The sequence below is a fragment of the Labrus bergylta genome, chromosome 22 (genome assembly GCF_963930695.1).
Source record: "Labrus bergylta chromosome 22, fLabBer1.1, whole genome shotgun sequence".
Lineage (NCBI taxonomy): Eukaryota > Metazoa > Chordata > Actinopteri > Labriformes > Labridae > Labrus > Labrus bergylta.
The window spans coordinates 16,610,086-16,626,536 of record NC_089216.1 but is presented as its reverse complement, the minus strand read 5'-3'; the positions used below and the strand labels follow the sequence as shown (position 1 = coordinate 16,626,536).

At 41.3% G+C, this 16,451-nt stretch overlaps 1 protein-coding gene across 2 annotated transcripts in view; it reads right to left on the bottom strand.

Annotated features, from left to right (window-relative positions):
• rap1gds1 (RAP1, GTP-GDP dissociation stimulator 1) overlaps positions 1-15,264 on the bottom strand; it is a 28,501-nt gene extending 13,237 nt beyond the window's left edge. The window contains exons 1-5 of one of the 2 annotated variants that reach the window (XM_020643587.3): positions 14,905-15,264; positions 10,307-10,414; positions 9,454-9,576; positions 6,719-6,844; positions 2,889-3,035 (exon numbers count right to left, since the gene is read on the bottom strand). In XM_020643587.3, the coding sequence (XP_020499243.1) occupies positions 2,889-3,035; positions 6,719-6,844; positions 9,454-9,576; positions 10,307-10,414; positions 14,905-14,908 (508 nt within the window). In that variant the 5' untranslated portion in view covers positions 14,909-15,264. The remainder of the gene's footprint in view (positions 1-2,888; positions 3,036-6,718; positions 6,845-9,453; positions 9,577-10,306; positions 10,415-14,904) is intronic. The other variant, XM_020643588.3, reaches the window with a different exon arrangement.
• Positions 15,265-16,451: the final 1,187 nt, after the last annotated feature.

Below are 16,451 nucleotides of genomic sequence, written 5' to 3'. Positions count from 1 at the left end.
AAGTGGATGAAATATTAGACACACCTGAGGAGCAAAACATCAAGATACATTTTAATTTTAGAATCCGGAGTGGATGAAAAGATGGTGGATGAAATCAACAGAAGAGAAAAGAACAACGTCTTAAAGCTTTTAGATTCTTGTTGAGTGTCGAGACAAGCAAACCCCAATAAAGCCGTAGAAAAGAGAGCAGGAAAGCCAACAGAACAGATACATGTGTTTTTGGAAGATCAACAAAGCCTCCGCAGACGTTTACAAGGTGTGTGACACAATGAGATTAAATGAAAAACCTGATATAAGGCTTTACCCACACAAAAGGGACCAAGGTTGTTTTTCTCGAAGTGCTAATAAAGCCAAAACTTCTTTAAACATTAAAAGGCCACTGCATCATTTTACAGTTTTCATTTGATCTAAATGCATCGACCTAGCAGCCACATTTTGTCACAAGGTCACATATTCTCCTCCTCTTCAACCAGTGTATTTTTTTCCCATATTTTGGGGTCTAAATGGGAACAATAAGTGTTGGACTCACTCTAGTAGATGATTTATCCGGCAGCTGAAAAGCTGCAAACTTGCCTTTTTGAATTAATAAATCCAATCAAATATGTCAACTACATGTGCCTTTTTTTGTCTGACAACATTACAGAGAGAATCCCTACAGAAATATAACGTTTTGATAAGGTACAAACGTATTCATTAAGGCAGAAACAGCTGTTACATCGTTCCCATCAGTGCCACCAAACTCCATTGACAAAATTGGTAATTTTACCTCCCAGAAGAAGGGAGTTGCTGTGCTAGGGCTGCCACCATTGGTTCATTTCAGTAATTCAGATGTTTAAAATGGGTGTCAAGGATCCTAAACAATATTTATAAATCACAAAACACTGATTGAGGCAGTGGTGGATAAACACATGCAATGCACGCTGCTAAGGTAAAATAAGTGTTTTTATAAGAGTCTGGTGGCCGCAAAGGGAGTGATGAAGTGTTTTTATTTTTGTTTCAAGATTCAAGGGTTCACTATGAATCTGAAATTTGTTACCCAGAATTTCTAAAAGCTATCTCATGGTATGTTACTTCAACCCATTAATGAGATTGTATAATCCTTCAAATACAATGACTAATGGACAGATCAGGACCTGTTCTAATACCACACTTGTATCTGTCTTTTAACTGCAGCAGCTGATTCAGAGTGAATAAATGGGGAGTTGTCTCAACATTAACTATATATGAAGCGTCAGCGAGATGCAGAAAGCTGCTGAAAGCTGCAGAAAAGCCACAAAAATTCATCCACTCTGTGAGAGCCACCAAAAGCCCTCTCATCAATCAGCCAAACACATCAGAGACTTGGTCGAGGGCCAAAAGACACCTTGGCAGGAGGTCTGAGTGTGTCAGATCACACACTGTCTGTTCTCAACAAGCTCGGCTATCACAAAGACACAGAGTGCAGCAGCAAAGAGCGGAAAACGAGATGCAAGCAGGGACGCAGTGGAGGGAAAAATCACCTGGTTTAGCATCCCAAACAGAGCAGATAAATGATGAAGATTAGATTAGATTTAGTCTAAACCTTGCACACTTTAGAAAAATGCAATAATTTCATTGCACCCAATACATTAAATACAAATGAATTATGTCAATTAGAAACTGCTGGGGGCGCTACAGGAAATTCAGAGGGTGACCAAAGTTTATTAGACGCATCTTAAAGGGCAAACAAATGGATTTACCAAATTTCAAGGCAATCCATCCAATTACTGTTAAGATATTTTAGTCTTGACCCTGCACACTTTAATTTTGTTGCTGCCAAATCATTGAAGACCCAAAAATGGTGTTCATTTTATACTGTTGGTGGCACTACATGGAAATGCAGAGGATCACTACCATCTTGAAGGGACAATGAACAGATGTACCAAATTTAAAGGCAATCTATACAATCATTGGTTCGATATTTAAATCTAAAACATAAAAAGAGAGCGACATCATCATCCTACCATACAGACATCGGACAACTAGCTGATTCTGATCTACCTGATGAGACTGTAAATAATTCAAAACTTATAGGAGTTTGGTAGAGCAGTGATTCCCACAAAATGACGCGATACCTGGGCGGTGGAGATCGCGGTTTAGGGGGGAGTTTGTATTTTAATCAAATGTGTTTATTTCCTCTTAATTAATTTAGTTTTTGCAACAACTTTTATCTGCTCATCTTATCCATGCACGCGCACAGACACAAACACCAGGAGTACGCCTCGCTTTTTGAAAAGTTCTGTTATTTATATTAGTTCAGCATCAGCAGCAAGCAGCTGAACATTAACATTATTAAAACAAAGCCATGAGAAGCTTCAGTTTTGATCGGAGCAAGACACCTCCATCTGTGCTTTTACGAGAGGGATGTGCAGACAGAACCTTCTCTTTCTCTCTGACGCTGATGTGATTCTGCTCTTTAGGTTTTGCTGCGTCTTATCTCCCCGCAGGAGTCGAGAGGGTTTTTTTTTTTCTTCCAAAAGTTTGAAAAGCGCTGTGTGCAGCAATTTTATAAATAAATAAAAAATAAATAAAACACGCTTGAAATATACTTGGGCGGCCCGCCCAGGTATCGTCTATGTGTGGGAAACACTGTAGAGGAAGTAGAAAGGTACTCCTAATATAAGACCAGACTCTCAGGAAATATATTTAACTGCAGATTACCTCAGAGGTGAAGATGGAAAAGCAACAGAGAGCATGATAGAAACAGCAGGAGAAAATTCAGATGAAGAAGGTAAAATCACAGAATCTTCAAGTTCAACCAAACTATGTGATTAAAAAAACAATCATGGTCTGTGTATAAGAAAGAGAACATCCGCTGATTAGTGGAGATTAGTCAACAGTTGTTCTTGGGGGGGAAAGATGGTCATTACCATTATCATTGCTATAGTTCATCAGCATGCCACAAAAGACAGTCAAGAGCTTCTCATTTTCCGGCTCAGTATTTTGGTAGAGCGATTTAATGTGATCAGCTACTATCTGAGCGCCTCCTGCCAGGTCAACTGCACTCCTGCCCTCATCTGCAAAACAAAGAGGCCAGGACACAAATCAACCACAAAGCAAAGGATAAAAAGTAAATAAATTAAAGTCAAACACAACCTGAAAAATACATGGGAAAGGAATATTACGTAAGCAGTACAAAAACATACAAATTAATGCAAACTAAGGTTGAAAATACATCCAAATACTGAATAAAACATTACAATTAACAAAATAATTATGGCCTCAAATATTCATTCATGGAAAACATGTTCACATGAGGCTTATTTTATAACTTTTTAAATATTTATATCCATGTAGTACAGCTTGGTTTAATAAACTTCAACATTAAATTGTTGGCCATAATGTTTTAACTTCTGCTGAATAATTTTGTGTGCTAACAGAATAAAGCTAAAGCTCTCCCTGCACAATTTAGGAAAATAAAATCACATTAACATGAACTGATGGTGGCGCTACAGCAAAAAGACAAATTCAGATCATCACCAAGATTGATGAAAAGCAACTTAAAGGGAAATAGTATGGATGTACCAAATTTGAAGGCAATGTGTTTTATCACTGAAGATATTTTGGGCTTAACCTTGCCCACTTTAGAAAGTTGTGTAAATAAGGTGTAAAGATTCAACAGAAAACTCAAAGTACTTGGTCTTTTCAGATTCTCTGATTTTTTTTAAAGGCAATTTAAAGGCAATTTAAAAATCTTGTTAGTTCACCCTTCGGTGACGTCTTTAAATGTTGGCTCATCTTTCTGTCATTTCTTCTCTTTGACTTGAATTGACGCAGCGTAGAGTTACAAAGTTCTAGCCTGCAGCCAAATCATTCAAACCCAAAAAACGACATAAGTTTGAAACTGGTGGTGGCGCTACAGGAATTTTCAGAGGGTCACCAAAGTTTATCCAAGGCATCTTAAAAGGGAAAATGAATGGACGTACCAAATTTCAAGGCAATCTATCCAAATATTGTAAAGATATTTTAGTCTGAACCTTGGACACTTCAGAAAAATGCAATAATTTCATTGCACCCAAAACATTAAATACAAAAGGATTACGTTAACTCCAAACTGTTGGTGGCACTATAGGAAATTCAGAGGATCACCAAAGTTGATCAGAAGCATCATTACAAGGAAATGAATGGATGTGCCAAATTTCATGGCAATTTCTCTACTCATTGTGAAGATACTTGGGGCTTAACCCTGCACACTTGTGAAATATATAATATTTTTGTTGCAGCCCGATCACAAAAATTACATTCATTTCAAACTGTTGGTGGCGCTACAGGGAAATTCAGAGCGTCACCAAAGTTGATCAAAAGCATCTTAACGAGGAAATTAATGGATGTGCCAAATTACACAACAATCCATTAAAGGCAAGGTGCGAAAACTAGCATGATTTTGAAAGTAGCATTCCCCAAGTGCACCGTCCACACCCACCCCCTCCCCTCTGTGCTCCCTCTAAAGCCACGCCCCCTCACTTACATGCACGAGCGCCGTTGCTCCAGAAGTGGACCTCAGCTCATCTCTTGCATTGCGTAGAAACTACGTTGTTTCATGTCTCATTCAGCGGCAAGTAAACTCACAGTATAGGTAGACAACGAGCAGGGAGGCGTCTGATTGGTTCATCAGATTGGTACCTCGTGGCAGACATTGGTCAAAGTTTTTAGAGGCTTACAACTGATACAGATGACAGATTTTCTTTGTTCCCTTTTCAGAGAACATGAGTTATTAATGTCTGTCAGGAACTAAAGACAATTTCAACCAAAATCTTATTAAGTGGATCTGGAGGAACCTGCCTTTCAATTATTGTTGAGATATTTTGGTTTAATTTCTGCACGCTTCAGAAAAATACAAGAATTTTGTTGCAGCCAAACGAAATACCGTCAATGGCATCAAAAGAAAGGGGCTAGTATCTTTAAAATGTTGAAGTAAGTTACAGATTATTGAGTTTGGATATGTTTAGTAAAATCAAGCCTTTGTTTTCAGGGTCTGTTTCCGGATCAAACCCCCTTTAATGACCAGTACACTTTACTTTGGAGAGACAATAAATTCACAGTACTGCTGACTGTCTCTCTGGGAGGCTTTGTCTGGTAGAACAGCTGCCAAAGGAAGCGTTACATGAGTCAGCCCGTTATGTACCAGTGCGTCTGCTACTTTCATTCACTCTCGGCTGCCTCAGCAACACAGCAACGCCATGTGGATGACATTTTCTGTTTCTCTTCTGTTAATGCTATAGCAATCAAGTTTTTGTTTTTTATAGCACTTAACCGACGTTACAAAGGGCTTTACGACACAAAAAACAAACAATAAAATAAATACAATGTAGGAATAAAACAGGTTAACATACAGATTAAATGATGGTTGATAAAAATCGTCTCGATAGAGGTGAAATAATCAAACTCCTTGATCTCTCAGCGTTTAAGAGGATTAGAGGTTTCTTACTCCTTAAAGATGAAATGTCAGTGTACACTCTAGAGAAAAGCAGTAAATTAAACCTTATTTCATCATGTCGGTCTGAATAGGTTTCCTTTTATCCTCCTGAAGAAACTGCCGCAGCTTCTTCTTCACTACATCGTGTTTCTTTAAGATGGCGAGCAGCTGCTTCTCCACACTCTCCCCCGTGCGTCTTTCATAAATCCACGCCAGCTCACGGAGACCTCCCTCCACTCAAACAAATGTCACTTCCCAGCAGATTCCAAAGATGTCCGGCTTTTCAACCCGAGGAGAAACCATGCACCAGAACTGACAGCTGTGATTAAAGCCTCTAAAGCTGGCCGCAGAATCAGGCTTTAACTCTAATTCTCTCTCCCCCCCCCCCCCCCCAGGTCAATTTCCAAATTCTCAACGGGTTCTCTTTCAACCGATAAGTTTAAACATCACTTTAAGATACAACATGAATAATTTTTACACTGAAATATCTGAACCAATAAAGTAGTAGCGCCAGTAGTGTGCTGGTTGGTGCTTGCGCCCCATGTACAGAGACTCTTATCCTCCAAGCGGGCAAACCGGGCTCAAGTCCGACCTGTGACGCATTTCCGGCATGTACCTCCCCACTTTCCTATCTCTAAAAAAGCCCCCAAAACAATGTAAAAAATGTTGTATGTTGTATGTTGTATTTTTTTGTTGAGTACCTCAAATATTTCCAACAGTTATCAAAACCAGAGAAATACATAATTTTAGAGATGTAACAGCGAACTCTTGTCTCACCAGCCGCCGTGACAGATACGACATGTTTATCGTCATTATTTGTGTTTAATAATGCAGCTGAAAAATTGTGCAGAACTGGACTGAAAAATGCAACTTTTTGGCTTTTAGGGGACAGCCGTACTCAGCTTGAATAAATCTCTTATGTCTTGTATTTAACTGCTGGTTATGTGTTTGTGGTATTGATTCTCGTTAATATGTGTCATCACTGTGTTTGTTTTCCTCCAGACTCCAAAATACAGCCGCTAATGAGGGTCAAATAAACACATTGATCTCAGAGTGTCATTTCCCTAACCACTGCATTTCCCTCTCTGTGTCTGCAGTATTTCCCAGCATGCACTGCTACAACCCTGTGAAAGGTTTCTGTCTGTGAAACACTTTATTGAAGATCAAAGCTCGGTGTGCTGCAACAACAATTTTACGACTGATTTTCCATTAGCTCTGTTGATGGTGTTGACGGGGCTCATGAGGGATTCAATGTTCCCTCAGAAAAAGCAAACTCCTACTTACGGCTGTCGTAACAGATGTTGCCAAGAGCTCTGCCGGTCTGCAGGAGAACCTCCTGGTCGCTGGAGTTTAACAGCTGAATGAGAGGAGGGATGAGACCGGCTTCCACACAGGGACTCCGAATTAACTCTGAGGGAGGGAGAGGAGTAACAAAACAGGTCAGTGTGAAAACTTGAAAAGTGAAACTTGTTCTAGGAAGTAAATACCACCAATCTGCTCTCTACTCAGGTAACTGGAGGAGTCTACACGACCAGGATATCCAAAAGAGATGAAATAAAGGAAAAGGAAAAATTGACGCTGATCCAAAACCAACATGGTCTATCAGCACATTCTTCCTCACCATCCTCCCCCATCCCCACCAAGCAGTCCGGATTGGTCCAGTACAGTTTGGTAGGGTAAATCCTGATCTTGCTAATGTTTCCACTTGGTAAGCGGAACATACGCCGGATGGGGATAGCCGTGTCAGCTACGTAATAGTGTGACATCATCACAGCAGAGCAACAACATGTAGCCCGCCAACAAATTCAATGAAGAAGAACGTGACACGGCAAACAAAGAGCAACAATTGAGGACGTCCAGCACAGGTCTGCACCTTTGAGGTCAAACATTTTTTTGTAGAAACATAAAAACCGAATGTATTCGTCGGTTTGGTGTGTTATCATGTACAGCAAGGTCTCTGAGTGCAACTGACTTGTAGTAAAACACACTCATATGTTGACATAACCAGCTCCTCTGAGGAAAGAATAAATTATCGAGATATCACGACAGGAGACTTTCCATGTTGGAGCTGAGAGGAGGAGAAGGGTGTCTTCCAAAGGCAAGGAACAAGTACAAGGAACAACTTTGACTTTCTGTGGAAGAAATACCAGGAGGCTTGCAGGAGTCAGAATAAAATAAATGTGGCTGTTTGCTTTCACACATTCAGCTTAACGCTAAAACTTCAGGAGTTTTGAGCATGTGTGAAAGTGCTATATGTCTTTTTTTTAGTGCCTCAATTGCATTAAAAAAAAAACAAGGTTTACAGCTTTGGGGGGGCGCGGGCAGACGGACGCCAACTCAAACACTTGAAGGAATCTTGGTGGTCAAGTGTTACTTTTAATGACAGCTGTCCTTTTCTATCGGAAAGGTATCCTTAAATGACTTCTTTCCCTGATTTCCGACTCTATCCACTATCCTATCCCTACAATAAAGACACAAAAAGCCCAAAAATAAATCGGGCTGCCCCCCCTCATGTAATGGTAGGGGAAACACTGCTATAGAACATAATATTCATCCAATCCACACAACTGGATGAATTTTTCACCACTTGTTAACAGGGACGTAGCCAACAGGATCATTTGCCGTCTGTAGCATCCTAATAACAACCATCGAGCTAAACTAGGATGCTTTATCACAAAGCCCCGAAAGGAGTGAGAGAAAACAGAAAGTGTTCATTTATTACGTCTAACACCAAGTATACAGCTCTAACTTAAAGAGGACATATTCTCCCCCTTCTCCACCTTTTCAAACAGTCCCCTGTGGTCTAAATGAAACATCTGTGCTGTGGTCAAAATATAACATGAATCAAGCACCAGAGGAGGTTTGTGACCCTGTATAAACCAGCTCTCTCAGAACGCTCCATTTTGGTGTGTGTGTCTCTTTAAATGAAATGACCCCCACCTTGCGAGAATAAAAATGGCCAACCTGTGAAAAAGTTGTGTTCTAGGCTGGGGGGTGGAGTCCATGGGTGGAGATACCAGGGGAGGGGAGGGGATTTTTTTTTTAAACCAGAATCCCACTGTGACATCACAAGGAGAGAAAATTTGAAACGGAGCATTTTTCTCTGTGATGTAAGACTTACGCAGACCACAAACAAAGGACTGGATAGGTTTATTTCACATTTTGTGGGTCTGTAGTTACCCAAATATATGTTCAGAAACACTGTAGAAGTGGATTTTTCATAATATGTCCCCTCTAAGACCAGAGACGCCATGTAATGAACGTGGAAAAGTTCACATTTTAACCACATTGTTATTTGGGCAGCCATGTTGGATCCTCTGCATTTGAAATTGTCTTTATCAACGGTGATTAATGCTAATCAGACAAAGAGGTTTGAACATAAAATCTCAGCTGGTGCCGCTTTACACAATCGAGTCGGTTCAAACTGTCAGACAGAAAGGCGGTCGTCTTTAGCCCAGCAGTCACTTGGCTGCTCGCAGACTTTTCCGGAAGCGGTGACAGATAAATGCCAGCGGGTTGCTGCCAAGCTTGGCAAACTGCTGGGGAGTGATCATTAGCTGCAGACTTGCAAGCTGCTAAAAAAAAACATTCATTATCCCGAACCTTTTCTTCCCCGAGTTCCATTCGAGACGGCTTTTTTCGACTTTAAAAGCTTCTCCGAGCTCACACAGAGTCATTATGAAAATGGAAGCTCTCTGACACAGCAGTTATGCAAGGTTTGAGTCCTTACACAATAACCCCTCAGTCACAGACAGCTTAGCTTTGAAATGCCAAGCAGGGTCGCTAAAACGATGCCCAGGTCTGAAACAGCCCGTCAGTCAAACCTGTTATTGTTTGATTCTTCAGATTTATCTTTTATACACGACGGCGTCACTTTACCATCAACGTATTCACAGAGAAAAAAACTAAAAAGGATGAGAGCAGGAGGAAGTGTAAAAACTGAAAACTGGAGGAACAGAGAGTCAGAGTGCTTCTGGGTTGAGAGGCTTTGAAAAAAAAAAAAAAAACACAAATCTCACCGTTTTTGGCCAACTCAGCTATGATGTTGGCTACTTTTGGAGTGTAGGAGGACTCAGGCTTTAGCAGGCCGGGGAGCAGGGGCAGGACCGCCATCTCCTGGATCTTCATGCTGGCCTCGGTGTCTGCAGGCAAAGAGAATGAACTGTAGTCACATCAATGCATGCTAAAGTCAAGGACGGCTGAATAATCACAGCTCTAACATGTACATATCATCCTGTAGCCAAATCGTACTGTACAGGTTTTTAAAATAAATGAATTATCTTGAGCTTGTTTTGTAGGCAAAAGAGGAGGTGATTCTGGTAATAGCTTTGCTTCAGCACCAGGCGCTGTCTGCTGTGTTGTTAAAAAAATAATAAAATAAGTAAAAGTCACAACTATAAAAATATTGCAGGCCGGCTATTTTTTCTGGCAGGCCAGTTTCTGACCCCTGACCCACAAACAAATGTGCTAAATACATATAAAAAGGGCGGTGCAATTAAACCGCGCCATTGAGCCACCCTGGATCACCGTGCAACAGTCCAATCATGCACTCGTAGTTTAGGATAATTCCTGTGAAAGGCCTCCTCATATGCTGATCACCTGATGTGAAAACTGACTATCGAGTGGAACTTTTCAAAACGCGAGTAATCTCATTTGAGCGTCTTGAGCGAACTTCCGGTGTGTATGCCTGTGTGTGCGCGTGTGGATAAGAGAACAGAGGGAAATAAGATGAGCAGATTAAAGATGTGTGTTACCAAAAGCACAACCCCATCGAGGAACACACAACTACTGGTACACAATTCGGCTCAGCAGATACTCAATATTAAATGTCTTGGATCTTGGATGATGGATGTTGATTCAGACTCTACTCACTGTTGTTGGCGAGAGCTTTGAGCAGGCAGTCCAGGCAGCCCTCCACGCTGTCTGTGGCGCTGTCTGAAGACGCTAGCTTCAGCTTCTCCAGGGCGTCACTTAGGTTATCTGGAAACAGAAACAGTTCATGAATAAAGACTGAGAGATGTTTTCATCTAGAGGGATGATGGCATTTACGTAACATATAGAAAGAGACAACTTTGGCCAGTATGTTTTTCAAGGTCTAGGATTGAAAATTTTGGACCTTGGTCCAGAACTTGAGGCCAACATGGTAGAACATCAAACTATTTTTTTTTTTTTGCAAACAAATGAACCAAAGGTGTGAGAAAACCTCTAAAGCTTCAAAGTGTGAGCAGAGGTGTCAAACACAAGCAAAAAAAAAAACACTCCAGCATGTTCTGCAGACCAGAGATAAACTGGCAACTGTTCAAATGTGTGCTGGGATCGAGTCCAACTACCTGCAACCCACGACAGAATGAATGGCAAAGAGATAAGGTGGCAGAGGAATATCTTAAGATGTTCATCATTTGAGACTTTGCATTCGATATTGATGTTGATTAGATCAACTGTATGATAGATATAGTGTCAATAAATTCACCTGCCTTCTACCTGTAGGAGATAGTGCTGGTGTATTAGCATGTTTTATGACACAGGGTACCAAACCAACAAATGTTTTCTGTCTTTCATTCCTACAGAAACTCCATCTCTAACCCAAGCTCCAACAAAACAGAGCACAACAGAAACCCAAAAAACAACTGTGAACCTAACGACAGACTGAGAATCGGAGCTGAGGTGGGATTTAAGCCTCCTGACGAACTGTTACAACACGCCCAGCTGTCAATCATGTCAGCTACGCGCCTTACTATGGATAACACGTATCGTTCATCAAATCAAAATGGAGCAGTTTAAAGAAAATTCCCCCCCCCTATACAGTGTGTGCCGATCGAGACATGAGCTAATCAGACCTATTTTGTTTTTTTTGTAACATGTGAGGGGCTGTGGTGTGTATGTGACTTCCTGTGCTTCTGCAGCCAGCCTCTAGTGGACACTCAAGAAACTGCAGGATTTTACACCGGAGGATGCCGCTTAGTGTGACTTTGACAAAAAAAGAAGTGTTGACAAATATGCAAACTGGTTATATAATTAAAGCAATAAATACAAAAAACAAAGAGTGCAATACAACAGGAAAATAGAAGCATACAGTTGTTTCTCCTTATTGAAGCACCCAACGAAATGTCCCACAAATACTTAGATTCTACCAACAGAGAGAAGTTCAGGAGGAAGATAAAGCAGCATGGTCAGCACTAAAGAGCAGCTATGGTTATGTATGCGTGTCTGTTTGTTTAACTGCATGCCGGTCTATGCCATATGGACTGATGGTATGCTGCAGCAGCTCTACAAACATGCGTTACAGTTGTCATCCATGTTTTACTGACAAACACCCCCCCCCCCCCCCCCCCCATTATTCAGTGTACTGCTGCTCTGGTTACATTACACCTCATTAACTGAACATGCTGTATCACTGACACATCTTACACTACAAACATACACAATGACATCATGCAGATTGACATACAGCGAGCGGTAAGGTCAAACTGAGTTCCAGGCCATGCTCTCTGGCTGCGAGCTTCATGTGGCCACACTCAGCGGTTTTCTTCCAGTTTAACTTCATGACTGAACAACGTCATCATCTCGCTAAGAGGTGAAATCAATTTATCTGGAGATAGTCGTGATGGTGATAGTTAAAATGTAATCAGTGTAACAATCTGTCCTTAAAGAATGCGATGCCAGGGACTAAATCAGCTTGATTCAATTGTTTCCTTTCTGAATGTCCAAACTGTCGGGAGTGACGCAGCATGAAGCTGCCCCCGACGCCCCCTTTCTAATGTCCTTTCTGTCGCTAGTGTAGACATGGACGAGGAACGAGGGGGCTCTACAAGGCACTAGCTTTTATCACTCAACAGAGCTTATTAGCTTGTTTGACAGAGATTGGAGATAACAGTGGATTAATAATATCCATGTCTGTGTTGAATGTTGAGCTTTGACGTTATATCAACCGTTTATTGACGAGCGTCTGAGCGTTGTGATTTGAGTCACCACTCTTCTGTTTGACCACCTTTAATACAAAAGCTCCGCATGTCAGAATGTATGCGAGGGGAAACTGAAATTCACAGCGCAAAGAAGGAAATATCTAACAGATGTAGTGTGGACAACGAGCGCTCCCATCGTGCACGATGCAACGATATCGTGTGTTGTTAGGACACGATGTTAGAGCAACAAAGTGTTTAAAAAAAAAACAACCTCATACAGTCTTTAAAAAAGGAGAATCAAGTTAAAGACGGCATCTGAAGGATGTGTATTCTGACACATACAGTATCTTGTTCTTGGCTTCTTTATATATTCAGAGTGGTGAGTCCACTCTTCTGACTTCAGGAAAAACAAACATGGAGGCAGACTTTAGTTCATGACCAGCGCGCCTACTGAGAATCATGGCTTGAGCGTATTTATTTCCCCTTTCATTTTCTCTGTAATCCATTATCAGGACGATGAGTGAGGAGACGGCTTCACTGTCAGCCACATGAAAGTGAACCAACGATTAATAACTGCTGCTCATCCATCCATCAAATGTTATGGATCAGTTCACCATTCCTGTGATTAATCAGCATCATTTGTTGCTCCTGACTCTGTGAGATGAAAGCAGCTCGTGGCCGTCCTCGGAGATGCTTGATAAAGATGCAATTTGTGATATTTGACAGCTGATCAACACCTCATCAACAGGCTTCATATCCTGATTAACAGTCTGATATCACACCTGTACATCACAGTAGTGCTGGGCGGTTTACCAGTTCGTATTGAATACTGGTAGTTCTTGTATGAAATTATTTTTTCATACACTGCAAATGCAATCCCGGTGAATGTTGCAAAAGGCTGTGTTCTCTATTGAGGGGGGGAAACTTTTTACTGCTGCACGGCTGAAGGGCACACTGGGTAGAGTGCAGGTACAACCAACTGAGCAACCTAAAGGGGGCAACACTTGCAATTTACTCCACCACCTCAGCAGAAAAAGCATGTCTTGAAAAACCAAGAACATGATCTGCTTTGACCACATCAAACAGCCCTGGTGAAAAAGTGAAACCAAAGACGGGTCGGAGGTCGCTTGAATACGGGTTTGCTCGCCCTCCTGCCTGTGCCCAAGCAAAAAGCAAATACTGCGATATACCATGAAACCGGTATAACTTGGATAAATACAGTGAGATACGTTGTTTGTCATACCTCCCAGCATTATAAAATATATCTTATGAAAGCACGCATCTTAAAAACCCTTTTCTTTATGAGCTACAGTCTGGTTTTGGCAGCATTTTAACTCACAATCTACAGTCTCAGCAAAACCTGAATAGGACTGACCCGTCAGGTTTGGTCCAGCTTCGGCCTCTAATTACTCTGGAGGCTGACACGCCGCTTTCTCGCTCGTTTTATCGATCGTAGAGAAGAAGATTCATTTTAATCATCTCAGATTGTTACAATAACACTGGGATTTCAAGCCATGCCAGCACAGTGCCTACAAACCAGATGATGATACATTGCATAATGATTGCAGACACTGTTGCATTGACCTGGTTGGTGCCGTCAGTTGCGGCGCGCAATGCACAGCAGCACACATCAATCCACAACGATAAGACACCAAATGAGAACATGAGGGATTAAACATTGTGTAATATCTCCTGAACTGTCGAAAGAAGATTGTTCTGGATGTCATTCTGAAATAAATGCAATCTGTTAACATGCATTTAAACTCAGAATGAACCAATATGAGTTTATAACCATTCATCAGTATTACAGAGAGCAGTGCAGTATAAACAGCAACACAAAGTGGGCTGCTGGATCCTATTGCATAACAGCTGTGGAGATGGAGGAGTGCCATCTACACCATCAGCAGCTCATCAGGGGGATGTGGCTCCATTCATTTAGCATCTCCAGTCCCAAATGAATCACATCAGACAATTAGACATCATATCTTCAAATTAAACACGGCTTCAAGGCGGGGGGATCACGACCAGTGATGGAGGAGAGAGTGGATGGAGAGTCAGAGAAGCAGCAGCTACCCCACCCGAGATCTGAAGCTGACACGCAGGCGCACACTTTAGCTAGTCAGCCTTTTTCTCCCACTAACGTTAAAATAACAAAACTAAAGTCAACAAAAGGCAATACAGTGGTGGAATCACTGTAAGGATGATTAGAAAACTGTTAACATTACATGGCTGCTAATGGGTGTCTTCATTCATCAGGAAAAACACATTTAGGGGGTTAAAATGAACGTAAAACAGTTCTTGTTAGCTGGGTAGGCTGGTGTTTCCGTTTAACTAGTTACCGTGTCATTTGGTGACTCTCAGTCGCATATATCGGTTGTTGTCGTAGTTCCCTTCTTTAAATTAATCTATATCTCCTAGGTTGTACCTTCGTTGTTGTAGATTAACCGCCCTTCAATTACAAATTACGAATTGCAACAACCACCGATACATTCTTCTGAGAATCATCAGTTAGCAGGGTAACTCGTTAAACCGTAACACTGGTTAGCGCTAGCTGGCTACGTTACTCACCCATCTCAGCGTGATGTTGATACGTATAAGAAACGGGGTGTTTAGCTCTCCAGGGCAGCTGGTAACGCAGTCGTACGTTGCTAGCCAGAGGCCACGCTTTCCCCTCACCGTCGTCCCTTAAAACGCCCCTAAATGATGAAACTGGGGGATTGAGATTAGCGAGCTAGCCGGTTGGTATGAAACGGCAGCAGGCTCCGGGGCGGTCGGGCAGTCCCGCTCTGATGGATGCTGCAGCGGCCTGTTCACCGGCTGATACGCGGTTAACACATCTGACTTCCTCTCATATCCACACCGACAGTCAGTCCTGCTGGCTGGCGCTCCCTTGGACGACTGGCTGAGTGTGACATGACACCATCAAGTCCGCCAACATGGAGTACCAGTGCCACTTCCGGTCCCAGCCTTCAAAATAAAAGTAGTCGTGAGAATAGAATAGATGTTTATTGCCATTTGCACAGGTACAGGACACTACAGGTACATTGGAATTCTTGTGCGTTTCTCCCTGAGCCAGCTTCTACAAAAAAAAGTTAAAATTATATATAAAATAGAATAGCATTGTAAGAAAAAAAAAAAAAGTAAAAGTAAAAATAAATAGGTTGCAGTAACAGCTAAGTGATTTAAAATAAACTGTACCGAAGTTATACACTGTATTAAAGCAAAGATATGATACGAAAAAAAATAACAAGGGGAACACTGTACACTGAAATGAAAATATAAATACATTTTCTTATTGCACACATATTTTTCACATTATATAATTGCACTGTTGTTTGTTTTTAAGGTTAATATTGCACACTGTGAGGAAGGATGTGGCTGCCAAACAATTTCTACCAGCAGTGGCGATTCTAGAGTCTGTTGGGGCCCTGGGTAAAATTGGGGGCCCTACAACCCACATGTAACACTCAGGATACAAAATTTACTTTAAATCAAACATGTATTTATAAATAATACATTTTCAAAAAAACAAGACATAACAAATTAAGATGTGACTCTTGGAGCTGGTGGAGAATTAATTAAACACACGACACAGAATGTTGATAACAGGTTGTGTATTTCAAAGTTCAATTTGTAACAAATAACAAAAAAATACTTGAACTTAATCAAGGAAAATACCACAAGTTAAATAAAAGAAAATAGGCCTTCAATTAACAGATTCTGAAGGGCACTTTTTACCCTCCATACAACATTGGTTAAATATTCCCAATTCTAGTCGTATAAATCAATGCACCAAACACATTACACGTACTGCAGTTATTTGTCATGTGTGTGCAGATGTCCAACGAATTCAAATGTTTATTTAGGTAGGGGAAATCCTACCACACCCTTTAACCAGATAGCTAGGCTTGAGGCCTGCCTTTTGAGGGAATCTTGAGTCTTTTGAAGTTGCTCCTTTAGCTCGCCATCTTCTTTGCTCCAGCAATATGGCCTGACCAGTGTTCAGTCCTGACACATTCCTCCTCAGCAGCACAGCAGCTCCTCAAGGGCTTGAAGTCTCAGTTCAGTTGAGTCCAGCTTTGTGTCCAGGGTTGTAAGCAGTGTTTTTCTTTCAG